The following is a 26659-nucleotide window of genomic DNA, read 5'->3' on the forward strand; positions in this document are numbered from 1 at the left end:
AAAATTGTGATTTTCGTTTTTTTGTCAATTCTGTCATTTTAAAAACAGCTTTTTTTGTATAGCACACACATGAATGAAGCCTTGCACCCCAAAATGGATACCCCTGTTTGTCCCGTGTTCAGAGACATACCCATTGTGGCCCTAGTCTTATGTCTGGATGCACAACGGGGCCCAAAACGAAAGGAGTAGTCGGTGGCTTTCAGAACAGAAATTTAGCATGAAGGTGATTTAGGCCCCATAGCACACTTGTAGAGCCCTTGAGCGGCCAAAACGACAGAGAACCCCAACAAATGACCCCATTTTGAAAACTAGACCCCCCTAACGAATTTATCTAGGGGTGTACTGTGTATTTTTACACTACAATTTTTGAATAAATTTAAGCAAAGCAGTAGGAAAAAAATTACAATTTTCATTTTTTTGGCAGTTGTATCAATTTAAAAACTATTTTTTTGTACAGCACACATAGGGATGAAGACTTTCACCCCAAAATGGATACCCCCGTTTGTCCCGTGTTCAAAAACATACCCATTGTGGCCCTAATCTACTTACAGGACACATGGCTAGGCCCATAATGGAGGGAACACCCGTTGGATTTCAGGGCACAACTGAATAAATTACAGGCCCCATTGCCCACTTGTACGGAATAAAAATTGACACCTTAAAAAAATATCCCCTCCCCCACACACTCCGCACTCTTTTCGGGATTCCCTAAATCTTAGATAAAAGTAATAATGTGAACTGTGTAGTATTTCCAAAGACAGGGGTAATTATGGAGGCTGGTTGGGATGGGTACATGGGGCAATAAAACCGGGTATTCCCCCTCCTCTCATGCTTTTTGGGGGTATTTCTTGACCTCAGTGGCGGGTATGGGGTCTGAAAAGTGGTGTTCTGTGAGTCTCCGTAAGCTTGCCGAGGTGCGGCGGTCTCACACAGAAGGCACTCAACAAGCTGCTCCTGGAACTGCATGAAGGCGAGCGTTCCCGGGGCTTCTTGTAAATTACGGATTACAGGTAGCGGTCTGAATAACGCCGGGCTCACGCAGCCGTAGGCGGAATCTGCTTGCGGAGGCATGCAGCGGATCCCATCTGTGAGCCCGGCTGTGACCCTGCGTACGGCCGTGTAATGTACTGCGCATCACTGCCTACTCACACAGGCGGTCATGCGCAGTACACCTTTTTTGTTGTTTGTATGTCCCGCACCGTCGCTTAGCGATGACGCGGGTACCCGCAGCCCGTATACAATGTAGTTGCGTATGGGCAGCGGGTTTATTCTCGATCATGGAGCACAATGGGCTCTATGTTGCGGATATCCGCGGTAAAATAGAACATGCTGCGTTCTCTTTTCTGCGAGTGGATTATACAATTCCGACCCGCTAATGTGAGCGGAATTGTGTAATCCAATGCGATTAATCTGCGTAATACCACGGATCAGACGCATGCGGAATCCGTAATTCCTATCCGGTCATGTGAGACCGGCCTAAGGTAGATCACTACCTTTTTATCATGTGACTGGGGACAGCTCAACGAGGCCACCCGTCACTGCTCCAGGCTCTCGGCGACCATTGGTCGCCTGGGAGCAAGGAGATTTTAATTTTCCTGTGCTCCCCGACTCCTGCGCATGTGTTTGGTGTTTTGCCGGCGGTCGCATGTGTAGAATCCGGGAAAGTTCATGGAGGAAGATCGCGTCGGGGTGCAAATACGGAGGCCTCCGGTAAAAGTTTCAGCTCCTCTCAACGATCGCATCGGTGAGGGGAGATGAACCTTCACCTTTTTTTTAACTTTTACGTGATCGCCATTATCCATTGGATAACGGCGAACACGTGATCAGGAACCGCTCACCACGGCCCCCGTGAAATCTCCAGGCTCTCGGCTAAATTTTGTAGCCAGGAGCAGGGAGATTTTAAATTATCACAGCTTTTGCGCATGCGCCTGCCATTGTGGCGATGGCGGTGTGCGCAGAAGGTGGGGTAAGGTCCACGGATAAATCCACGGGCCTTAGGTATGTTATTTCATCCTCCCTCACAGATATGATCCGTGGGGGGAGATGAAATGCAAGCTTTTTTCACTTTTTAAAACTTTTTTTTTACTTTTTACACTTTTTTTTTTTTACTTTACATGATCACTGTCATCCATTGGATGACAGTGATCATGTCCCTGGTGACATCTCTCTGCTCCGGGCTACACATGGCAGCCTGGAGCAGAGGGATTTTAAATTTCCTGGGGCTCGAGCCCCTCTGTGCACGCGCCTGATGTCAATCATCGGGCGCGCATGCGCAGACAGGCACTTCGGGTCCCAGGACATCGGGACATCGCAGAGGACCCGAGGTGAGTATTTTCACCTCCCCTCATGGATCCGATCCATGAGGGGAGGTGAAACTTTCCTTTTTTAAAGCTTTTTTTTAACCTTTTCGCGATCGCCGCTATCCAATGGATAGCGGCGATCGCGTGCCCGGGGCCCGCTCACAGCGGTCCCCGGTAACAATTCCTGGTTCCCGGCTACCTTCAGGAGCCAGGAGTTTTTAAATTTGCCGGGGGCTCCCGGGCTTCTGCGCGTGCGCATGACGTCATCGTCTGGCGCTCATGCGCAGAAGGCCGGCGGCGGGTGCGGGAGGACCAGATCTTCAGCGAGCAGCGGGGAGAAGGCGGGTGAGTATTTTCAGCTGCCATGATGGATCCGATCCATCAGGGCAGCTGAATATCTAACTTTTTTCACTGTTTTATTTACTTTTTTGCGATCGGCGCTAGGATAGCGCCGATTATAATACCGGGGGGGACTGCCCGCATCCGGGGATGACAGCTCCATGCTGTCGGCTACCTGCGGGCACCGACAGCATGGAGCTGTCACGTCCTCAGGCAAGTGGGCATTAATCCAAAGACGATGCATAAAACTACGTCCTCTAGGATTAAAGCCCACTTACTGAGGACGTAGTTTCCCGATGGGGCAGTCGTTAAAGGGTTAAATGCCACAGTCATTTCTGGCAGTGGCATATAAATGCCTCAACCAATGTTCAGGGGTCCGGACCAGCCCCTTATGATGAGATAGCAAGGTGCCGTTTGGTTGCCATGGCAGCTGGGGGCCTTCTGAAATCCCTCAGGGCTGCAAATGCAGATTGCCTATCAAGCCATACCTGTGGCGTGGCTTGATAGATTTCCTGCCAGATTGCAGTATAATGTAATACTATGGAATTACATCATACTGCAGGAGCGATCAAACCATCGCAAGTCCCCCCCCCCTCTCTGCTTGGCCCTGTCATTTCCCGCCGTAAGCCCTGTGATTGGATCGAGCGCCGGCTGTGATTGGCTGGTGCTCGATCCAATCACAGCGCTTACTTACACAGCCCTGACGGCGGGGGATTTGAAAGCCGAGCAGTGAGATAATAGCGGGGAGAATTCAAGCAGCTTGCAGCATCGCCACCGGGAACACAGAAATTGAAGCAGCTTTCCGCACCGCTGCTGGGGACACAGACGCTGGCTGGGAGGTGAATATGAAGGTTTGCTTTTTTTAACCCTTCCCTGACTCAAGTATAAGTCGAGGAGGCTTTTTCAGCACAACAAAATGTGATGAAAAACTCTGCTTATACTCGACTATATATGGTGTGGTGGAGATGAGCAATGGCCAGCGTAAAATGTCTGTTTGTTGCACAGCTATATGTATTTCACTATAGTTATTTGACTTAGGGCTGACACCCACTTGCGTTTTTTTCTCTCTTGCGCTGCGAGAGTAAGTGAAAACACTCTTGCAGCGTGATAAAAAAGCCAGTCTTTTCAACGGGGCCAGCGGCAGCAGCGCTGGTCTTATTGTAAAGATAAGGAGAATACCGCGGGGCTTCTGCAACAGCTGTGACAGCTGTGGCAGGAGTTTCCTTCATCCCCGCGGGTACCGCGGGGATAAAGGAATCCTCTGTGACAGCTGTGGCAGAAGAAGAGCATACTATCCCATTGCTTTCAATGGGATCGGCGCTGCTGCCGGTCCCATTGAAAGCAGTTGTTTGTGGCAAACCCCACAGTATGATTTTTGGGGAAGGACTTGAAATATAAGCCCTTCCATGAAAATCATCTCTAACTGGTTAAAAAAAAGTAAAAATAAAACTTACTCACCTCTTTGCCGCTCAAACGCGTCCTCCGGCTGGCTCCCCAACACTGCTGTCCAGCACTTTCAGCAGGCTGGGATTTAAAAATCCCCGCCTCCTGAAAGGGCTGTGCTGATTGGCTGAGCGCTCAGCCAATTACAGTCAGTGCTTGATGTAGTCAAAGCCGAACCTCATGTTCATGAGAACGTGCCTAATGTCTACACAGACTCTCGCTATGCCTATGGCATGGCTCATAACCACGGACCCATCTGGAGAGCGAGGTCATTCTTGAAAGCAAATGAAAAAAAAGGAAAGCAATTCAAAACCAGAAAAGGTGTACCAGCCCTAATGGAAGCCCGCTTGCTGCCTGAGAAAGTGGCCTGAAAATGCAACAAAAGGCCACTCCAAGGATGGCACAAAAGAGGCAACCGTAAATCACCCGGCTGATCAGGCTGTGAAGACAGCTAGACAGAAGCCCACACTTGATTCTCCAGGAGTTGGGGCGATAGTTACCCCTCAGATGTCACCCCCAGTGGATTATGACCTGTTGATTCAGTTACAAAGGCAGGCAACCAAAGGGGGCAAAAGGAACAATGGGAACCAGCGAGAGGGGCAGAGAGACACCTGGAGATAAATGGATGGTATCCAACAAGCCTTGTCTCCCACAAGCCCCTATCCCGTCACGGTTCCAGCCCCCACGGAAAATCACACCTGTCAAAAACAGCTATGACAGATGTGGTTGCTAGTCACTGGTCTGCAACAGGATTTAGCGTCTCGGCAGCCAAACGCACACAGGGCTGTCTGATTTGTGCACAGAGCAACGTGGGTAGGTCTGTATAAGCTCCCATGCAGTGCACCCCTCGTCCTGACTGCCAGTTCCAACGTCTTCAAGTAAACTACTTCCAACTGCCAAGGGTGGGCAGGTATGCGTTCGTTCTGGTCTGCGTAGATCCGTTTTCAGGGTAGCCAGTCTGGCATACCCACTTACAAATTCCACCACCAAAAACTGATCTCTGAGGTAGTATACAGGTGCAGAGTACAAGAGACAACTGAGAGTGACCGAGGTACTCCCTCAATGGGAGAAGTGATGCAGAAAGTAATGAAAGTGTTGGAGGTACAACTGGCCTTTAATGCTCCGTACCATCCACAAAGCAGTGGTAGAACAAAAAATGTAAATGGTACCTTAGAAACCACAATCCAGAAGGCCATGGCAGAGCTCAATAGATCATGGACCGAGTGCCTCCCCCTGGTACTCTTTTCCATAACGTACACACCTGATAGAATAGGCTTCAGCCCATATGAGGTACTTTTTGGGTTGGCCCCAAGGTTAGGATTGTATTTACCACGATATCTCCGGATGAAGCCTGGTAGCTTAACAAACTGTTATTGCTCTCATAAAACAACTAATGTATATTCTTGAGTGTTTACTTCCCTTCTAGATCCAGAGACTGACACGGGGACCCATGACCTGCTCCCCAGAGATTGGGTCTATGTGAAGAATTTGTTAGACAATACTCCTTAAGCCTCGTTTTAATGGTCCCCACCAGGTGCTCCTGACTACTGCCACAGCTGTGAAGCTGGACGGAAAACCTACTTGGATCCACGCTTTACATTGTAAGAAAGCCTCACCTCCAGAGGAGCAGGCCTAGTCATGCTGTGGGCGTTGCTCCTGTTGGGACTGGTTAGAGGGGATGGGGAGGGGGATTTCCATCTACCCCGGGAATTACACTTGCTATGCAAACAGACAGGGTGGACAGAGATTTTTAGGGAACTTCACCGACGGATATTGCTCTTTCTACAGTACATTGGGGGGGTGGGATAGACACATAACCAGGTTGAGTCCTTAGGAGATGTTTATTGGCTTTGCGGGGACATGAAGTTGAGGAGCCGCCTGGTAGGTAATTGGAAAGGAGAGTGTGCCTTAGCCAACGCCCTTATGCCCCTCTACATCCTGTCAGACAACCTTGGGGATAATGAGGTTACATCCAATAGTTACCATAGAGTAACAAGAGAGGCCCCAGGCAGTAGTTTTGATCCAGAGGTGTATATTGACACCATAGGACAGACAAGGGGGGTATCTGACGAGGCTGGCTTCGAGTCCATTTTCCCAATCATTACGGTAAATAAAAATGTTGACTATATCTCTTATAATCAGCAACGGTTTATAAATTATACTAGAGACGCCCTACAGAGACTAGGCAATCAATTAGGGCCCACCTCGACTATGACTTCTCAAAATAGAATGGCCCTAGATATGATATTAGCAGAAAAGGGGGTGTCTGTAAGATGATAGGGGAGACTTGTTGTACCTACATCCCAGACAATACAGGACCCACGGGTAAAGTCACAGTTGCCATTAAGAAGCTGACTGCACTATCGGAAGAACTGAAAAGGAGCACATAAAGGCACATAAATCACAGTTTTCAATCAGGAGGCTACAAAATACCCCAACTCCTGCTGGAGAAATTTTGATCCAGAACAACAGTATATACATTTGGTAGCGTAGAATTTGTACTGATCCATAGCATAACATAATCATGTCATTTGTCATAAATTTATCATGTCATAAGCGTGTACAGCATAGAAACAACCCCCCCCCCCCCCCACAGATGGTGCAATTTCGTTGTGTTTCTATTTCACTCTACCTTGAATTTTTTACAATTTTGCAGTACATTATATGGTACCTTACATAGTACCAGTGAAGAATACAACGTGTCCTGCAAAAATAAGTCCTCCAACAGCTAAGTTAAAGGGGTTGTCCCGCGAAAGCAAGTGGGGGTATACACTTCTGTATGGCCATATTAATGCACTTTGTAATATACATCGTGCATTAAATATGAGCCAAACAGAAGTTATTCACTTACCTGCTCCGTTGCTAGCGTCCTCGTTTCCATGGTGCCGTCTAATTTCAGCGTCTAATCTCCCGATTAGACGCGCTTGCGCAGTCCGGTCTTCTCCCTTCTGAATGGGGCCGCTCGTGCCGGAGAGCTGCTCCTCGTAGCTCCGCCCCGTCACGTGTGCCGATTCCAGCCAATCAGGAGGCTGGAATCGGCAATGGAACGCACAGAGCCCACGGTGCACCATGGGAGAAGACCTGCGGTCCACCGTGGGTGAAGATCCCGGCGGCCATCTTCGCAAGGTAAGTAAGAAGTCACCGGAGCGCGGGGATTCGGGTAAGTACTATCCGTTTTGTTTTTTTTTAAACCCCTGCATCGGGTTTGTCTCGCGCCGAACGGGGGGGCTATTGAAAAAAAAAGCAAAACGTTTCGGCGCGGGACAACCCCTTTAATGGATAAATAAAAGAGCTATGATTTCTTAAAAGTGAGGAGGAAAAAACAAAAATGAAAAAGAAAAGGGCTGCGTCCAAACGGGTTAAATATGTATAAGGGGAGGGTAGGGTTTGGAGGCAGACTTGCCCGGGGTGTAGCCTCCAGTTGGCATTTTGCTTCTGAGAAAAATGGAAGTTCATGCAATTTAAGTATGTTAATGTACAGTTCTAAAAATTCTGTGATAAATTCCCATCCAGGAAAAGAATAATAGTTGTTGTGTATTCTGGCCTCAGGCCCAGGTGACTGTGCTAAATTGGGGGGGTATTTTGGGTTCTGACATCAGTCCAGAGTCTTTGGGCCCTAGTCCAGGAGCACGGCGTGTCATCTAATATACATACACTCTTAGCTTCTATCATGTGAATGGTAAGAAGATGAAAGTGAAAGCAGAATAGACCGGAGGGGGAAGAGACGAGAAATCAGACTGAGCAGAGAGAGCTGACACGGAAAGGATCTCAGGTAGAAGAAAGGGTTAACACCCCATACAACAAAGACTGTCAGTGACAGGAAAGCTGAAAGAGGGGCGAACGGAAGACCTCTGAACACCCAACACTCAAAATGCTGCCAAGTAGCTCCAGATATGACACCCCACAAGGAGGGTTCAACTTTGAGAACTGTCTCAGGTAAAGTCTTCGACCTGAAAAGTTACTTTTTTCATCCACTATGGGTGATGTGGACCTTTACAGCGGTCACTGACCACCAGTGGCGGAGCACAGACAGGGCATGGATGAGGGGTAGGCAAAGTAGGTGACTGTCTAGAGCGCCACTGATGGAGGGACATACGGTAGTTTATATTTGCCTTTAAATTTCTTTTTAAAGCTAATCAGTTGCAGCGTCTTGTAATAGAGAATCATAATGCTTACATATCACATATGTGTTCGGCAGAGGAAGCGTGTGTAATACTGGTTATATTCAGGGTCTCACCTACAAACCCTCCATTACCGAGGTGACCAAGAAAGGTGACGCCATAAGGACAAACTTGAGCACATTTGACTAATAATGCTGCCACTGTTGTGGAACTTTACACTTACCAACGGTTTCACTTTCTCTGCACACACAAAATGTCCACCGGCCGATGTATGGTAATGGCGGCTGCTGCCGTACCCTTTATGCATGGACTATGGACAATCCGAATACACTGATGCCAGGCTAGGTCTATTGGGTTCATTCCTATCAATCTTGCCATGGAATACTTTTGCTGATGCCAGATTTGCTGGGTTTTTTTCTGGATCACTAGGTAAAGGAACTTCACTAGATAGATAGATAGATAGATAGATAGATAGATAGATAGATATAGATAGATAGATAGGGGGTTGTGCTAAAAGTAATGCAAAAGTGGTCATAACTTCTTTATTAACTGCTGTAATGAAATCACACATGTAGTTGGAGTGACTCTTCCTCTATACAGGTGGTTTAGAATATTTTTCTTCCTTGCTGGTGAGTACGGCCCGGCTTTTAGTACGGCCCTCATAGCCCCCCCGTGTGTGTGTGTGTATATATATATATATTTATATATATATACACTAGTAATTGTTAGGACATTATAGTACCAGTGTTTCTAGTGGCGTAATGCGCCACTTACTGATATACTATAGTGAGAGGGATTGGAGTTGTAAGTGCCCTGCTGCTGCTTTAGGACCTGTGATGACGTCACTGTCGTTGTGCCTCTACGGTGTTTGATAGATAATAGATAGCTCTGCTACATGCACGTCACACACAAACACAGTGTTACCATGCAGGGCGACGCTGGGTCCTGCGACCGGCGCGCACCGCTCCGATGTCGGCTCCGGCGTCCCGGAGCTCTGCAGTCGGGGCTCTCCCGGCGGCGTGGGGCAGCCAGTGTGCGGCGGCGTGGGCGTGTCCGCCCGTAGGGTGCCGCCCGCTCTCCCCCACCTTCCTTATGCACAGTGGGAGAGTCGGCTCCTCCCACTCTCCGCCCCCGGGCGGGGGCTTGAAGTTAAAAGGATGGCAGTGACCTGAGCTCACTGCCAGTTATTGGTTCTGCTAGCCTCTAGTCAGGTCTGTTCCAGTCTGCCCTAGTTGCTTGTCAGTATCCTTGCGTTTGTCTGTGAGCTCCACCTCCAGCCTTGATTTACCTAGTAAGTTTTGTTGGTCTGTTACACCTGCCTCTTCTGTCGGCACTCTGTCCCCCATTAGTTAGTTCCATCATGGTAGTCGCCAGGTCCCTAGCCAGTACAGGGACCGCCGCCCAGTTGTCCGCCTGGGGTTAGCCAGGGCTGAGGCAAGTAAGCAGGGACAGTGGGGTGCGGGAAGTTCAGGGCACCCCATCTGGCGCTCGGGGGGCAGAGTGCCGTAACACACAGCTCTGCTACATGCATGTCACACACAAACACAGCTCTGCTACATGCATGTCACACACAAACACAGCTCTGCTACATGCACATCACGCATACCACACACAGCTCTACTACTGGCACGTCACACACACACAAATCTCTGCTACATGCACGTCATACACAAATCTCTGCTACATGCACGTCATACACACATAGCTCTGCTACATGTAGATCACACACACAGCTCTGCTACACGCATGTCACAAACGCAGCTCTGCTACACGCAATTCACACACAGCTCTGATACCTGCACGTCATACACACAGTTCTGTTACATGCAAATCAAACACGAACACAGTTCTGTTACATGCACGTCAAACACACAGGTCTACTGCATGCACGTCACACACACACAGGTCTGCTACATGTACATGACATACAGCTCTGCTACATACAATTATCTCATACAACAGAGATCACAACCAGCACAGCAGAGTCCTGCACACACTGATCACCTCCTGGTCATGTAATCCCAGACTCCTCCCATACAAGTTTACATCATCACAGGTCCTGTAAGTACACGGCTACTGTCCGGCTCTGCAGCTTGTTAATAAAGTGAAGGACCTGTGATGACGTTACTGGCATGTGATCAGGGCCAGAGGTCAGAGCCCTGGTGAGTGATTACATGACGGTGACATCATCACAGATCTTGTAAGCACATGGCTGCTGTCAGACTCTGCATGTTTTAGGATCTGTAATGACGTGACTGTCATGTGATCAGGGGCGGAGCATGTAATTTACTCAAGGACGAATATGTGGTCATTAGTATTTTTGAGATATATAGTGGTTGATTCAGAAATAGGAATGTTGTAGGCAAATGACATAGTAACATAGTATGTAAGGCTGAATGAAGACAATGTCCATCTAGTCCAGCCTGTCTATCCTCCTGTGTTGATCCAGAGGAAGGCAAAAAACCCCAAGGGCAGAAGCCAATTAGCCCTTTTGGGGAAAAAATTCCTTCCCGACTCCCTAATGGCAATCAGACTGTTCCCTGGATCAACCCCTAATAGTTCCTACCTGCCTGTATACCCGGATTGACAATTAACCTAAGATTTATATCCTATAATGTCCTTCCTCTCCAGAAGACATCAAGTCCCCTTTTAAACTCCTCTATGGATTTTGCCATCAGCACTTCCTCCGGCAGAGAGTTCCACAGTCCAACTGCTCTTACAGTAAACAATCCCCTTCTATGTTGGTGATGAAACCTACTTTCCTCTAATCGTAGCGGATGTCCTCTTGTTACCGTCGCAGTCCTAGGTGTAAACAGATCATGGGAGAGATCCTTGTATTGTCCCCTCATGTACTTATATATAGTTATTTGATCACCCCTTAGCCGTCTTTTTTTCTAGAGTAAATAATCCCAATTTGGATAGCCTCTCTGGGTATTCCAGTCCCGTCATTCCATGTATTAGTTTAGTTGCCCTTCTTTGAATCCCCTTAAGCACTGTGACATCTTTCCTGAGCACTGGTGACCAGAATTGTACGCAGTATTCCATGTGAGGCCTGACTAGTGCCTTATATAATGGAAGGATAATGTTCTCATCCTTCGCCCCTATACCTCTTTTAATGCACCCCAAGACTTTATTTGCCTTTGCAGCAGCTGACTGGCATCGTTTACTCCAGTTTAGTCTACTATCCACTAATACCCCCAGATCCTTTTCCATATCACTTTTTCCTAGCGGTACTCCATTAATCGAATATTGGTGACATCCGTTTCTCCTGCCCATGTGCATAGTCTTACATTTTTCAACATTGAACTTCATTTGCCATTTTTCTGCCCAAGCCCCCAGCTTGTCCAGGTCCGTTTGCAGCCGCACATTGTCCTCCGTTGCATTCATTATATTGTATAATTTTGTGTCATCTGCAAATATTAATATTTTGCTTTGCAGCCCCTCTATCAGGTCATTGATAAATATGTTGAACAGAGTGGGGCCTAATACTGAACCCTGTGGCACCCCGCTAGCGACTGTGGTCCAATCAGAGTACGAACCATTTATTACCACCCTCCGCTTTCTATCATTGGCCAATTTTTTACCCACTTACACACGTTTTCGCCCAGTCCGAGCGGCCTCATTTTGTATATTAGCCTATTATGTGGCACGGTGTCAAAGGCTTTAGAGAAGTCCAGATGTACGAGATCAATAGATTCTCCCTGGTCCAGCTTAGAGCTTACTTCATCGTAGAAACTGATCATATTTGTCTGACATGAGCGACCCTTCATGAATCCATGCTGGTGAGGAGTTATTCCCTTGTTCTCCTTGAGGTGCTCATCGATGGCGTCTCTCAGAATCCTCTCGAAAATTTTACCCATTACTGAAGTGAGACTTACTGGCCTGTAGTTACCAGGCCCACTTTTGCTCCCTTTTTTGTAAATTGGAACCACGTTGGCAATGCGCCAATCCAATGGTACTACACCGGTCTTGATAGTGTCTAGAAATATTAGATATAGCGGCCTAGCTATCTCGTCACTTAGTTCCCTTAGTATCCTTGGGTGTAATCCATCTGGGCCCGGCGATTTATCAATTTTAGTCTTCTTTAGTCGCTTCCGCACCTCCTTCTGCATTAGGTATGAGATATTTTGTGATGGGTTCATTTTATTCCCCTGCATCTCGTGTGGCATTTCCTTTTCGTTTGTGAATAAACTTGAGAAGAAAGTGTTTAGTAGATTTGCTTTCCCTACGTCATCATCAATGATCTCTCCTGCATTATTTTTTAAAGGGCCAGCGCTCTCCCTGCAAATCCTTTTGCTGTTAATATAGTTGAAAAATAGCTTCAGGTTGTTTTTGCTCTCTTTTGCGATCCGTCTTTCTGCTTCCTCCTTGGCAGTTTTGATCTTATCTTTGCATATTTTGTTTTTTTCCCTGTATGATTTTAGCGCTTCTTCGCTGCCTTGTTGCTTTAGTAGTTTGAACGCTTTCTTTTTTTCATTTATTGCCCCTCTTACCGTCTTGTCGAGCCACATTGGTTTCCTTTTAGTTGAGTTTCTTTTATTTTTAAAGGGAATGAACTGCTCACATGAGGTGATTAGGATACTTTTAAACTTTTCCCATTTGTCCTCTGTACTGATATTTTTAAGGGTGTTGTCCCAATTAATGTTCCCGATAGTAGTTCTAAGCTCATCGAATTTTGCTTTACTAAAGTTTAGTTTGTTTGTCGCTCCCTGATAAGGCTTCTTATTGAATGACAGCTGGAAATTGATTATATTGTGGTCACCGTTTCCCCAAGTGCCCCTCAACCTGCACCCCCTGTTATACGTTCCGGTTTGTTAGTTAGTACTAGGTCCAGAATCGCCCCTCCCTCTTGTTGGTTCCTGCACAAGTTGGTTCAGGTAATTGTCTTTAATTACTCTCAAGAACTTATCACCCCTGTGAGATTTGCAGGTTTCGTTCTCCCATGTTATATCTGGATAATTAAAGTCCCTCATGATAATTACTTCATTGCGGTTTGACACCTCCTCTATCTGCCTTAATAGTAAGTTATCAGTTTCTTCTGTTGCTTTTGGTGGTCTATAGGAGATCCCTATCAGGATTTTGTTATTTTTTCCTCCCTGTATTTCTACCCACAGAGATTCCACCTGTTCTTCTCCTACCCCTTTATCCTCCTGTAGCCTCGGCTTCAAGTTCGATTTGATGTACAGACATACCCCTCCCCCTTTCTGGTTCCTTCAGTCCCTTCTGAAGAGATTGTACCCCTGCAAATTCACCGCCCAATCGCACTTATCATCAAGCCATGTTTCCATAATTCCGACTATATCATAATTTTCATCAGCCATTCTCGCTTCAAGCTCACTCACTTTACCAATCAGACTTCTTGCATTCGTGGTCATACAATTTATATAGTTTTTTTTGTCTTTTAAATTTGTTTTGTTGCTATTCGTACTTATGGCTGATCTATCAGTTCTAACTGTACTAACCCCACCCCCTGCTCGACCCCCATTCCCTTTGCTTGGACCCGGGTCGCTAGTTACATTGGCTACCCCACTATTTCTCTTTTTGCCCCCCCCAGTCCCTAGTTTAAACACTCCTCCAGCCTTCTAGCCATCTTCTCCCCAGCACAGCTGCACCCTCTCCATTAAGATGCAGCCCGTCCCTACGGTAGAGCCTGTAGCCGACAGCAAAGTCAGCCCAGTTCTCCAGGAACCCAAATCCCTCCTTCTTACACCAACTCCGGAGCCACTTGTTTACCTCCCTAAGATCCTGCTGCCTTTTTAGTGTGGCTTTAGGTACAGGTAGTATTTCCGAGAAAACTACCCTGGAGGTCCTCGCCCTGAGCTTGGACCCTAGGTCCCTGAAATCATTTTTGAGGGCCCTCCATTGACCTCTAACTTGTTCATTGGTGCCAACGTGCACCATGACTGCTGGATCCTCACCAGCCCCTCCCAGTAATCTGTCAATCCGATCCGCGATGTGTCGAACTCGAGAGCCAGGAAGACAACACACTGTTCGACGATCCCGGTCTTTATGGCAGATTGCCCTATTTATCCCCCTTATAATTGAGTCCCCCACCACTAGAACCTGTCTAGCCTTCCCTGCACTCCCCGTCTCACTGGAGCAGTCATCCCCCTGGCGTTCAGAGGGCGTGTCGTACTGCAGCGGTGCTGGCTCTGTAATGGCATCGCCCTCATCTGCCAACGTTGCAGACATGTTGGATTGTGCCAGTTCAGGACCAGCCTCCCTGGATCTATTCCCTGTACGCCTCCTTCTATCTGTCACCCAGCTTCTTGCCTGCTCCCCCTGCTCTTCCGTACTACCATCCGCCCCCACCTCTACCCCAGCGAGTGTCTGCTCAGTGAGCAGCAAACTCCTTTCCATGTTGTCAATGGCTGTCAGTGTTGCCAGTTGCTCATTTAGATCCAGAATTTGGGCTTCTAAATGTGCGACGTGCACGCATCTTGCGCAACAGTATGCACCCTCGATCGGCTGATCAAGGATCGCATACATTGCACAAGTAGCACACTGGATGGCATTGCCAGGCATGGAGCTCATCCTAATGGGGATCTACAATTTACTTGTGGAAGTAGTGAAGATAGACTTGTTCACACGCTGCCGCCTCCGCTCAACCGCTGCTGCCTCCGCTCACACGCTGCTGCAACCGCTCACACGCTGCTGCCTCCGCTCACACGCTGCTGTGGCTTCAGGGCTTCGATTGTAATCATGGGGGTAATCTCAGACCCTGAAGTATTTGATATCCCAAAACTGAGATCTTAATTTATTTTTGGGTCCTTTTTAGTAATATCTGTTTCTGGGAAAGCTGGATGATGAACAGTTTGGCTATAACTATGGTTGGATTGACACTGACTAGTCATGTAGTGATAGACAAGATTGCCATTCAAGACTCTAGGAAAGTTGTGTGATCCTTGTGAGATCTGTAATAGAGATTGTCACATGCAGCTCAAGGAGTTGTATTGACAGGGAAGTTTTGGTTTATAGGCTATTGGGAAGGTTGGATTAAAATAAATTTAGCTGAAATTGTAGGCAACATTGATACCCAGCTGTCCTGAATGGAAAACTGACTTATCATACTGTCATGAGTTCCTCTGTATCATATAGCGCTGCATAGCTAGGCAGAATTGGTATTAAATCACAATGGGGGCTGTAATATAGATTATATTGGTTGTCACCCAACTTTACCAAAAATAGATGAAAAGTCACAGTAAGGGCTAGTTCACATAGGTGTCATTTTGACCCCGAGTTAGCTGCGCTAAAAAAAATGTCTAACTCAGCCACAAATCGGATGATCCAAGAATACCCACGACCAAGTCGCAGCTTTTCTTCGCGATTTTGTCATCCATTCAGACAGCTGGTTGCGGTGAAATAACACTGCTGCCCCGAAATTCCTCGGTCGGCAGAAGTGCTATTTCATTACTTTAAGTGCCTCACTAGAGGTACCTGTCATTGTTTAGCAGCGCTCCCCCTCCCTTTTTGGATGACTCCCCATAGACTGCCACATGTCCTATTATTTAGCGCACCAAGAATGTTCGGCGTTGAAATAACGTACCTATGTTCTATCTTTTGACGTGCAATTTTTTAGGTTTGTCAAAAAATCCTTTGTCTGAATGAACCCATAGGAAATCATTGGTTCTAATAGACACAATTCTTTGGACCGCCTACATCTCGTCAAAATGACGCCCGTGTGAAAGAACCCTAGGGCTGGGCGCACACTTGCTGTGTGGACGAGTTGCTCGCAAAAGGTTCAAGTGCAACTTGCAACAGACACCACATGGACACCTGTATGTGTGCTGGCCCATACACTGACTGCCCGCACATTGCATGTTCTAATACTTGTCCATGATGCAGACAAGAATATGAAATGCAAGTTTTTCACGCGGGCCAGAGGCTAAATTGGCCCATGTGCTATCCATGAATTAACACAGACATCACACGAACCCAAACATGCTGGAGACCTAAATGTGCCTTGAGTCGTCCTTCTCTGACTATTTCTAGAAAAACTGGTGGACAACCAATATTCCTATTAGATCTTCTGGGTGCTGCTTTCCAAAACTCCCAAGTGGCAAATCTGCCAACTTCTTCCCACTACTGCATTATTGATTAGGTAGGCAGATTAGCCAATCAGGAGTCTAGGAAAGCTATAGCCGCAATCATAATATCACTCCGATAAATATACATAAGATGTTCAGTCACTTTATAAATCCCTTCCTTTCATGCTCTTGTACTGATCATGTTCTCTTCTCTATTCACATCTATAAAGCTAAATATTGAATTCTGCCAATTTCCTGTGATCAGAGAGCAGTGCACTGTGGGAGTTTACTGGTCATTGTCTGACGATCGGATGTAGCCAAACGGTTGTCACTTTCCAAGGGCAACCAGCAGAACTTTGCAATAACCTACAGACATGAATGGAGATTATAAAATATATACGTTATAAAACCTGAGCATCACTTCCTTGTGTCTTCTGTACATCCTCAGAAACAGCTCCATAGAGGCAAATGCGTCAGCTCTTGGTCTCAAACCACCCAAAGCTCGTAAGACGGGGACCACCATTGCCGGGATCGTATACGCGGTAGGATGGAGCGGCAGGGGTTGAGTTGCCCATTAACTGAGGCTGTTGTCTAACTGACCTGTGGTTGGTTCTATAGGATGGCGTTGTCCTAGGAGCAGACAGAAGAGCCACCGATGACATGGTTGTGGCAGATAAAAACTGTGCCAAGATCCACTACATCTCCGACAACATATAGTAAGTATGACATGAGGGTGGGCCATTGTTCACAGATATCCCGCCTACGGTAGGACGCCATATAAATATCAGTAAGAGTCCCTGAGCTTAGACCCCCAATAACTCCCAGAAAGACGGTATTCATGGCCCTCCGAATCTGAGATTGTCCGCTACTGAGGGTCCCACTGCCCTAAAAGGGGCCTGTCTGAGATTTGGACAAATCCCCCACATTGGGCGACAGAGGCAAAGGATCTAACCTACTAGGGGATATGTACTGGGTGGGCTACCTCTACAGCCCTGATGGTAATGCCAGCACTTACATGAAATACATGACCCCCTATTTCCTCTTTGCCCTTAGTTGTTGTGGAGCTGGAGTAGCCGCCGATGCTGAATATGTGACCCAACTATTATCCTCCAACCTAGCGGTTCATGCTATGACCACAGGAAGACCCCCTCGTGTGTGCACTGCAACTCGAATGCTAAAGCAGCTGCTGTTCAGGTGAGTACGAGGTGTAGCAAGAATAGTCAGTAATGGAGATAATAGATGGGAGTAGGCAGGTGACCAGAAAACTCAGCTGTATTACCTTCGAAATGTCTGACAATGGTTGTAACTTGTTTCAAGTTATAAAAGGAAAAACAGCTCTGAAGCACAAACTGCTGTCTGTGAAGTGCTGTACAAGACTATGAGAGAGCTAGTGCTCCTGTATCTGTCCAGAATATATATCTGCCATGATATAAAAATCATGCTTGGTGTATAAAGGTTGGTGTTGTGTGTTCCCTCTCAGATATCAAGGTCACATTGGAGCATCGATCATCATAGGGGGATTTGATGTGCGTGGCCCCCATATTACCAGCATCTACCCTCATGGATCCACAGACGTCATTCCCTACACGGCTTTAGGTGAGACTCATGATGATCTGTATATCATATCTTAAAGGGAAGGTGTCATCGAATAATGACCTATTGTATGAATCAAGATTTTACAATTGCAATCACATTTATTCAACCCTCATGCTGGGGGTGTTTTCAGCGGCTGCGACAGGGAGACCGGTCAGGGTTGATGGAAAGCTGAATGGAGCAAAGTTTAAGAGATATTCTTAATGAAAACCTGATCCGGAGTGCAAGGAACCTCAGACTGGGCAGAAGGTTCACCTTCCAACAAGACAATGACCCCAAGTACACAGCCAGGACAACACTGGGGTGGCTTAGGGACAACTCTCTGAATGTTCTTGAATGGCTAATCCAGAACCCGGACTTGAAGCCAATTGAAAAACTCTGGAGAAACCTGAAAATGGCTGTCCACAGACGGCCCCCATCTAACCCGACAGAGCTTGAAAGAATGTGCAGTGAAGAATGGCAGAAAATCCCCAAATCGGGGGGGTGCAAACTGTGTGGCATCATACCAAGAAGACCGGAGGCTGGAATCACTACCAAAGGTGTTGCAACTGAGTGCTGAGTACAGGGTGTGAATACTTATGTCAGTGCAAAATGTTAGTTTTTTATTTTTTTAAAATTCACAAAGATTTCTAACATGTTATTCTCACTTTGTCGTTATGGAGTACTGAGTGTAGAATGATGGGGCCTTGAGCAAATTAAAAAAAGTCACGTTTTCCCCAACTTAACAAAATATGAAAAAAGTGAAAGGGTCTGAAGACTTTCCAAATGCATAGTAAATGAACCTCAGAGACCGGCCTCCATGAAGGACATTTATGCCATGGGTCTTGCAGATGCATAATCACAGCAAGGGCTCTGTGTTGACTGTCAGCTGAGCTCTCGCTGTAATGGCCAGGATCAGAGACAACTCCGATCCTGGTCATTTAATTCTCTAGATGCTGTTGTCAGTAGCAACCATCGGCCTCCCGCAAATGCAATCACAGGATGCTGATGGGTAGCTATGACAGTCAGAGGCGTAGGAAAGACCTCCAGGCATATCACTATTGTATGCCCATTAGGGGACGTCTTCAGCACAGCTTAATACATTGCTTTGCAGTTTTAGATTCACAGCATAGTGACTTGCCTAGTGGGACTAAATAACTGAAGGAAAACGGGGGGTCCAAGTTATATTTTTTTTTAGTAAAAGTATGTTCCCCATGCAGAAAAATTAATAAATTGTCAGATACTCCCCGGCGCGGCTGCAAAGGATGGGCAGAAACCCGACAACACATTGTATCCAATGTACATGCACCTTTGCCGATTTCTGGCATATGATTTGGGACTGCCCGACGGTCCAGTCGTACTGGAGCGAGGTTATAAATTTGCTAGCTGAGATTCTTAGTATTCCGATTCCCGCCACCCCAGAGGTCTGCCTCTTCGGCATTCTGAACGAGGAGCATTGGCAGCACCATGATAGAATTTTTCTCCGAGAGGTCCTGTTCCTGGCTAGGAAGATAATTGCGCTGAGGTGGATTGACCGAAGGGGCCCTATCCTGGCGATGTGGAGAAAGATCACTAACACAACCATTCCCTTCAACAACTTAGTCTATAAGGCTCGTAAATGCCCAGAAAAATTCCAGAAGGTATGGGGTCGATGGTGTGATTCCTCGCTCACCCTGTTCCCTCCGCGACTGCTCTCCTCGGTTATATCAACTCTGCGAAGGGGACCTCAGTAATCAATAGATACTGGAGACGGGCGAGGGGATCCGGGACCTACTTTGTCATGTCAGATCACAGCGACAGGTGGGCAATTACCTGGATGGTCTAGTACTGCCTCTGTTATGACATGTCCATTATCTGCATAGGTTCTCTCTGCATCTCTCCTTCCATCCCTCCTCCCTTTCTCGCACCCCTGGAGTACACTGCAAGGGCTATACACTATAACGACAAGGGGAAACTTCCCCCTTTCTCTTCCCTTCCCCCACCTCTTCTCCCCCCCTTTTTTTTTCTTTGTTCTCTATGGGATTCTAATATCCATATGTGATTTTGTAGAACGAAAGATTTGGCATGCTGTTAATTTTCAATAAAACGAGTTTAAAAAAAAAAATAGTCAGATACTCACCTCTCCCTGCACCCGCTCTGTCCCACGCCAGTGCTCGGTCCTCTGCTGCTCTGTATATTCACAAGGGCAGTCCCGCCCGGTTTACGAGACGTCACATGTGATCGCACAATTGCTTTGGGGCAGTGTAAAAAAGCAATTGCACATTGCATTCAGGGCTTATTCACACCAGCGTATATTGGCCGCCGTTTTCACAACCAGCCGATATACGCTACCATCTGATGCATTGGATTGCAATGCATCAGATCACATAGGCGTATTCCTGCGGCATAAAAGTGCCCGGCTGGCAAATATAGTGTTGGGTGCTTTTACGCTGGGCAGGAAGGATAGTCCTAGAACTATCTTTCCAGCCGGAATACGTTGGCCGCCGCATAGATTCTTATGGGAGCCTATGACAGTGCCGGAGAAGGGAGGTGGGAGGGAGTTTAGCGCGTGACTGCTAAACTTCCTTTCCCTTCTCTCCTCCTCTCTGTTTGCAATGGGAGGGGGCGAGACAGGTGTGGAGCTAAGATGCGGACAAGACCATTGTAAACAGCCGGAGGGGAGGAGAGTGGCAGAGAGCCGGCGAGGGGGAGGTAAGGCATTGCGGCCTCAGCGTATATGCGCTAGGCCTGGGGCGTCTGAACAGGCGCACAAATGTTACATTTGCAACGATCGCAGCATTTGTGGGGTTAAACATTATAGAGTGATTAGATGAGCAAGTCCTCATCATTTCACTACTTTTTTGTAACAACCTCAATCCGACCCCACTTCAAACAGCTCTAGCTTCGATTAGAAGCTACCGACATGCTGTTGGTGTTATTTTAAAGCCAGTAATCTTAGTCTTAAAATGACACCAAAAGCTTGTGGGTAGCCCTGATAGAACTGGAGCTACAGACGTAAATAGAACAAGCCCGTCCTAAACTGCTGGGGGTTAAATTGTTCTTGTTTGTTTTTTGCAAACAGCTGAAAGTTCGTAGATTTAGCAAATAAATCTAATTTGCAATGGGGGCTGAATATTTGCCATTGCAACAGTATGTTAAATATATATATTTTTTTAGAATTTGGGGTGCTTTTTTTTTTTTTTTCGATGTCACCATCTACATTTCAAAAAAAATAATCAGCCTATGTAAACAGGTAGTCATTCATCTATGAACAACTGCCTATTTACTCGGAATGGAGACGGGAGGCCGAAGAGATCTCTAGCACGCTCTGTCTCCATTCAATGAGCGATTATTGCTCCTGTGTGAAAGCACATAAGCAATGATCATTGGAACGACTGTTGGGCACGTAACTGCTTGACATTTGTCCTGTGCGCTAACACAGGAGCCACCAACAGGGGCGCCAACACAAGATCCACCATTCACAGTGCAGCTCACCTCGTCCCTCTTCCTGCACATAGATCACAAAGCACACCCACAACACCCTCCCATGGACGTTAATGGGTCAGCTCGTGTCTATTGTGTATGTGGTCCATGTGGCTGCTGTAAAACATCTCCCTAAATGCTGTTAAAAAGGTTTTCGGAGATTTAAAAGGATGACAGAGAGACGATAAAAGTGTAAAATAAAGAAAAAAGCAATACACTCCTTTACAATGGCGTCCTCTGTTTAGCGGCGCCGCTCTCTGCCCTGCTCGACTGATCCCGGAAGTTACTGCAGCGGCCACTATCATATATTAGTAAAAAATATATAGGTGATACATTCCCTTTAGTGGAAGAATGTTCATAAGTGAATATTCAGATGACGGCCAGGACGTAGTGGTCCACCTCATCTGTTCTGTCTATGAAACCAGCAGGCCGAGTCTAGAAATGTGTCTTTTATCGGATCCGTCTGCAGAGATCCCCAGGACCTTCCAGAGATCTTCCTAGAGAAAACAGATACAAAAGAGGGACTGAATTCGCACGCTGTGAATAAGCCTTCATACAAGGGCTGTCTCTTTTAATGAGTCATGCACATATATTAGCTGGACTCCATCAGGATGAGTATTAAATCTCTGGATGTAAACAATGATGTTTATATTCACTGACAGCAAGCAATTATTTTAAAAATTGCCTTTTTTAAAATGAAACCTGTAACCTGATTGGTTGCTATGAGCAAATGCATCATTTTCATTGTGCACCAATTTTGATACATCTCCCTTGCTGATTCCAGGATCCGGTGCAAGCGCAGCCATCGCCATCTTAGAAGATCGCTTCAAACCCAATATGCAGGTATGTGTGTAGTATAGGTAAGTGTGTATGTTGTACTGTGTCACCTATACAGGCAAACCTCTAAGAGCTATGCTATGGCTAAGGCCTCCCTCACATTAGCATATTTGTGGCGGTGTGATGTGCGTGTTAATCAACAGACAGCACATGGCCCCATTATTATTCTTCAATGCATGTCACTGGGCTGCCGCCGTGTAAACTGGGCAGCACACAGACTGCTTTCTGTGTGCCGTCCGATGCAAGTTTCGCCCAAGCCTGTTAGGTGATAATCACGCTCACAGCTAGTGTGCACACAGCCTACAGCAAAGCTTCCGCAATCTAGATACACTGTATATTGGAAATTGCATTGTTAGCAACTGTATACATTTGTTACCCGTATAACCAATAGCATCGTCAGTCAAATTCAGGTTCTTTTAGTTAGAGAATTAGGCCTCCCTCACACAGGCATTTGCAGAAACGCAGCGTTCTTCAACGCTGCGTTTACCGCAGTTTCAGCAGGGTTGTCATGCATTTTTGACAACATTTTGGCTGCATTTTCAGCACTAGCAAAAGCTCCTCTGTCGACGATGACAAGTGCCCGGCAGCCTGCCCGGAGCTCCGGAGAGCAGCGGCTGGGACCCGGACGGCGCCTGCTTTTTTTTAAGGTAGTGCAGCTAGCGTTTGCATGTAGCCCTGTCTAAAAGGGGTACCAAATTGTGCCACATTTTCAGCAGCACTAAAACCGCTGCCCATTCATTTCAATGAGCGACGCAGGGCTGAAAACGGCCAAAGATAGAACATGAATCACTCTCAAAGTGCAGCGTTGAAGACGTTTCTTTTTGTCTCTTGTGTGAGCAGCCCCATTGAGATGAACAGAAGCGCGGTACAGCGTTGAGCGCAGCGCTGAAAAAAGGCAGCGCTAAACGCTGTACAAAAACGCCTGTGTGAAGGAGGCCTTAAGAGGGGCGAAAACTGCTGTGATGGTCCGTCACACTTTCTAGCAGCTCCTGAGGTCGGTCCATTCATAGAATACAGGCTGTCATAAATAGCACCTGTATTCTGATCATGTCACCAAGAGGAAGCAAAGTGCAATGTGCTGTTTTTGCAGTCCCCTAAAATAAAAAAGTGCCCCCTTCTGTCAAGATATTATTATTCCTTTCCATCAGTGGCAACTAATATGGTCACCACGGACCGGCACTCAACTTTCTCATACTCCTGGATGCCCAAACTGCCTCAATAGCAGATGCTCAGCTATTGGATAACAGCCTGGTACCTGTTCAAACAGCGGGGATCAGAGAAACCTTCGAATCCCGCTGTTTAACCCTTTACATGTTGTGGTCAGTGTGACCGTGGCAAGTAGAATGCTGAACCCCAAAATGATTGTGCCAATTTCCAACCCACACATGCATGTCTTTTGATTGGTTCTTCCTCTTATTGGTAATCTGCATTTCATTTGCACTGCATCGGACTCCACCGTTTACTAACACGGTTCCACAATGATAGCGTCAGCCATGGAATGCACTGTCAAACAGCTCCATGCATGTGTAATAGCAGAAGGAGGCCACTTCAAGTACGATTTTCTTACATCAGACATAATGGCGGGTACACGGAACTTAGAAAGATGCAGAAAGTGGATTTCTGCTACTCAGATGCTCTTTTTCAACTTTGTAATTGGGTTCTACTCTCTATTCCTTACAGTGGCCACAACATAAAATGAAATTCCATGTACCAGGGCCCCCAGGAGTCCGTGCACCATACCATTGTGTAGCGCTACCATGCCTTTCTATTCAAGTATGCTATTGTAGGACAACAGTATTGAGATATAGCGCTGGATCCGTCTTTTTCACTACACTCTATATAACATACAGCACATATCATAAGCTGCATTAGTGACTGCTGGCGGAATTTTCATTTGAATAGGAATTTACATCATAGTCTACATGGCGCAGATTTTTCCATATGCAGAATTGAAAAAAGCGTCATGGGAAAAAAAAAGATGTGACATGACTTTTCTTGAGGAGCGTAGTATCTGCTTCAGGTTATCCGCACACATATTGGCATAATGGAATGGAGATAATGCAAACACAGATTCTCAGCAGCTCTAATGGAAATGTGCACTTGAATCGCCACGATTTCCATTGAAATCCGTATCAGATTTTCCATCTGTGTGATCATAGCCATATACTGGGGCGGTATGGGCTCCTGGGATTTTCCTATTCAGACGGTAAGATTTAATTTACTCTCCTTCCACTTTATCAGCTGGAGGAAGCAAAGCAGCTGGTGACAGACTCCATAACGGCGGGCATCCTGTGCGACCTCGGATCTGGCAGTGGAGTGGATCTATGTGTCATTACGCGAGAAGGGGCCCAGGTATTCAGGGGTTACACACAAACCGAGACCAAGGGACCAAGGTAAGATAATAATATATTGATAATGCAATGTGGCCATACATATTTGTAGGTGGATCCAAAGATCGGGTGTAATGGCTTCCCAGGTCATCAGTTATCGAGTGTATAAAGGGGTTATGCCAAGATTACAAGTTATCCCCCATCTACTTGCTGATTGGTGGGGGTCTCACCCAAGATTCCTGCCAATTTTGAGAATGAGGGTCCTGTGTCCCTCATTGTCCTCACTGCAGGGTTAAGACTTAATGAAGCGCTGGTCGTGCAAGCGCCCTGAAGCTGCATTGACTTTCAATGGGACTGCAGAGATAGCTACTCACTTGCTGCTTGGCTATTTGAAAGCATGCTCACCCAGCGCTCTATTCATTTTGACATCACCGCAAGGGAGAGAAGTGACCCCCGCAGTGACAGGCAGAGTTAGACCCCCACCCCCTTGAGATGCTTGCCAAAGGTGAGACCCCCACAGATCAGCAAGTTCTACCCTATCCTGTGAATAGGGTATAACTTGTAGTCTTGGTTCAAATGTATAGTGAAAAGTTTTACAACTCTCTTATATATTTTGCATTTCAAACCTTCACCCATTTAGTGATCTCTGCTTGCTTGCTTGCTGTGAATGGAAGCATTCCGTTTACACATAAGTATGAAAACCCATCTAGCAATGAGAGAGCTCTGATACACTATGACAAGCCCCACATCTCTTTCAGTAGAACATTAAGAATGTAAGCAATGCAAGTTCCATTCACTGACAGTAAGCAGAAATCTTGAAAATGATTGGAAAGTGTATATATGTTAGCTACAGAACTATCTCTGTTCTATGCAAGTGATGGCTATTCATTTATTCCAAGCCATGGATGAACATAGAATCATCCCCTATGGCTGCTATAGAGTCCATGGTTGGGGAGTCTCAGGTCCTTCCCTCCAGATTGGTGGAAGGTCTCCAGAGCCGCCCCTTACCAAAGTGTGAGCAAACAAGGGGGTGAGGAACAGGCACAAGTAGTGATACAGTAACTAGAACAAACTGGGGGCACCATTTTGGTTTCTTTATACCCGTCCTGCAGTATGAAGATGAGCTCCAGTATGTATGTGTGTGTGTATATATATATATAATTCTCTTCGCTCTCCTCTTAGGTCGTCTTCATACCGTTACCCAAAGGGTTCTACCACCGTTCTGAAAGAGACTGTAACTCGTTTCGATTTGGTGGAAGAGACTGTTCAACTAATGGACACGGAATAACCAAAAAAAGGGGGGTCCCCTCATACGAATCCACAAATCATCAGCTTCATGCCTACTAATCATACCGAATGCTACCGTACAAAACCTGCTTCTGCCGCCAAATAAAACATGGAACCGCTTTGCCATACAGAAGACAATGCTACCAATGCCTGCTGGACTGCGCTTGTCATAACCCTACGGTACATTATCTGCTCCTCCGCGGGGCGGCCATATGCTCTGATTCTCATCATCAACGCAGCGATGATTTATAGTATGTGTCAATTTTTCTCTAATAAAAAATCTCAAAACTGGAGTCATGAGAAGACTGTGTATGGAAATATAGAGGAGTCAGACCGTTCATGCGCTCATGATGTAAGTACGGGGAAATTCCTCTCGGCTACATCTGGTAGTCAGGAGCAGGGAGATTTTAGATTACCCTGGTAAGCTGCGGCTTTTGCGCATGCTTCTGTCATCTTTGCGACGAGGACGCATGCGCAGAAGCCGGGGTAAGGTCCATGAGTAAATCTGGGCGCCGTTGGTACGTAATTTCATCTCCCCTCACGGATATGATCCATGAGGGGAGATGAAACTTAAACTTTTTTTTTTTAAACTTTTTTTTAAACTTTAAATGATTACTGTTATCCATTGGGTAACAGCGATCATGTGACCAGGAACCGCATACAGCGGTAACCGGTGATATCTCTCTGCTCCCGGCTACACATGCAAGTCAGGAGTAAAGGGATTTTAAATTTTCCGGGGCGCAAGCCCTTCTGAGCACGCGGCCGATGTATGACATCGGGGGCGTATGCACAGAGAACGACGTCAGGTCCTGAAAGGAACAGATCGCCGTGGGACATCGCGGAGGATGGGGGTGACTAATTTCATCTCAACTCATGGTTCCGATCAATGAGGGGAGGTGAAACTTTAACTTTTTTTAACTTTTCCGCGATCACCGTTATCC

At 46.6% G+C, this 26659-nt stretch overlaps 1 protein-coding gene across 1 annotated transcript; it reads left to right on the forward strand.

Moving 5' to 3' along the window:
* Positions 1-7790: 7790 nt before the first annotated feature.
* Positions 7791-26011, forward strand: LOC136579752 (proteasome subunit beta type-7-like). Its single transcript, XM_066579813.1, has 8 exons — positions 7791-8018; positions 16679-16772; positions 16849-16946; positions 17284-17424; positions 17711-17826; positions 22049-22107; positions 24343-24494; positions 25614-26011. Exons 1-8 carry the CDS (start codon positions 7954-7956, stop codon positions 25717-25719), a joined length of 831 nt encoding a protein of 276 aa, XP_066435910.1. The 5' UTR covers positions 7791-7953; the 3' UTR covers positions 25720-26011.
* Positions 26012-26659: the final 648 nt, after the last annotated feature.

Source organism: Eleutherodactylus coqui, chromosome 10, assembly GCF_035609145.1.
Source record: "Eleutherodactylus coqui strain aEleCoq1 chromosome 10, aEleCoq1.hap1, whole genome shotgun sequence".
Lineage (NCBI taxonomy): Eukaryota > Metazoa > Chordata > Amphibia > Anura > Eleutherodactylidae > Eleutherodactylus > Eleutherodactylus coqui.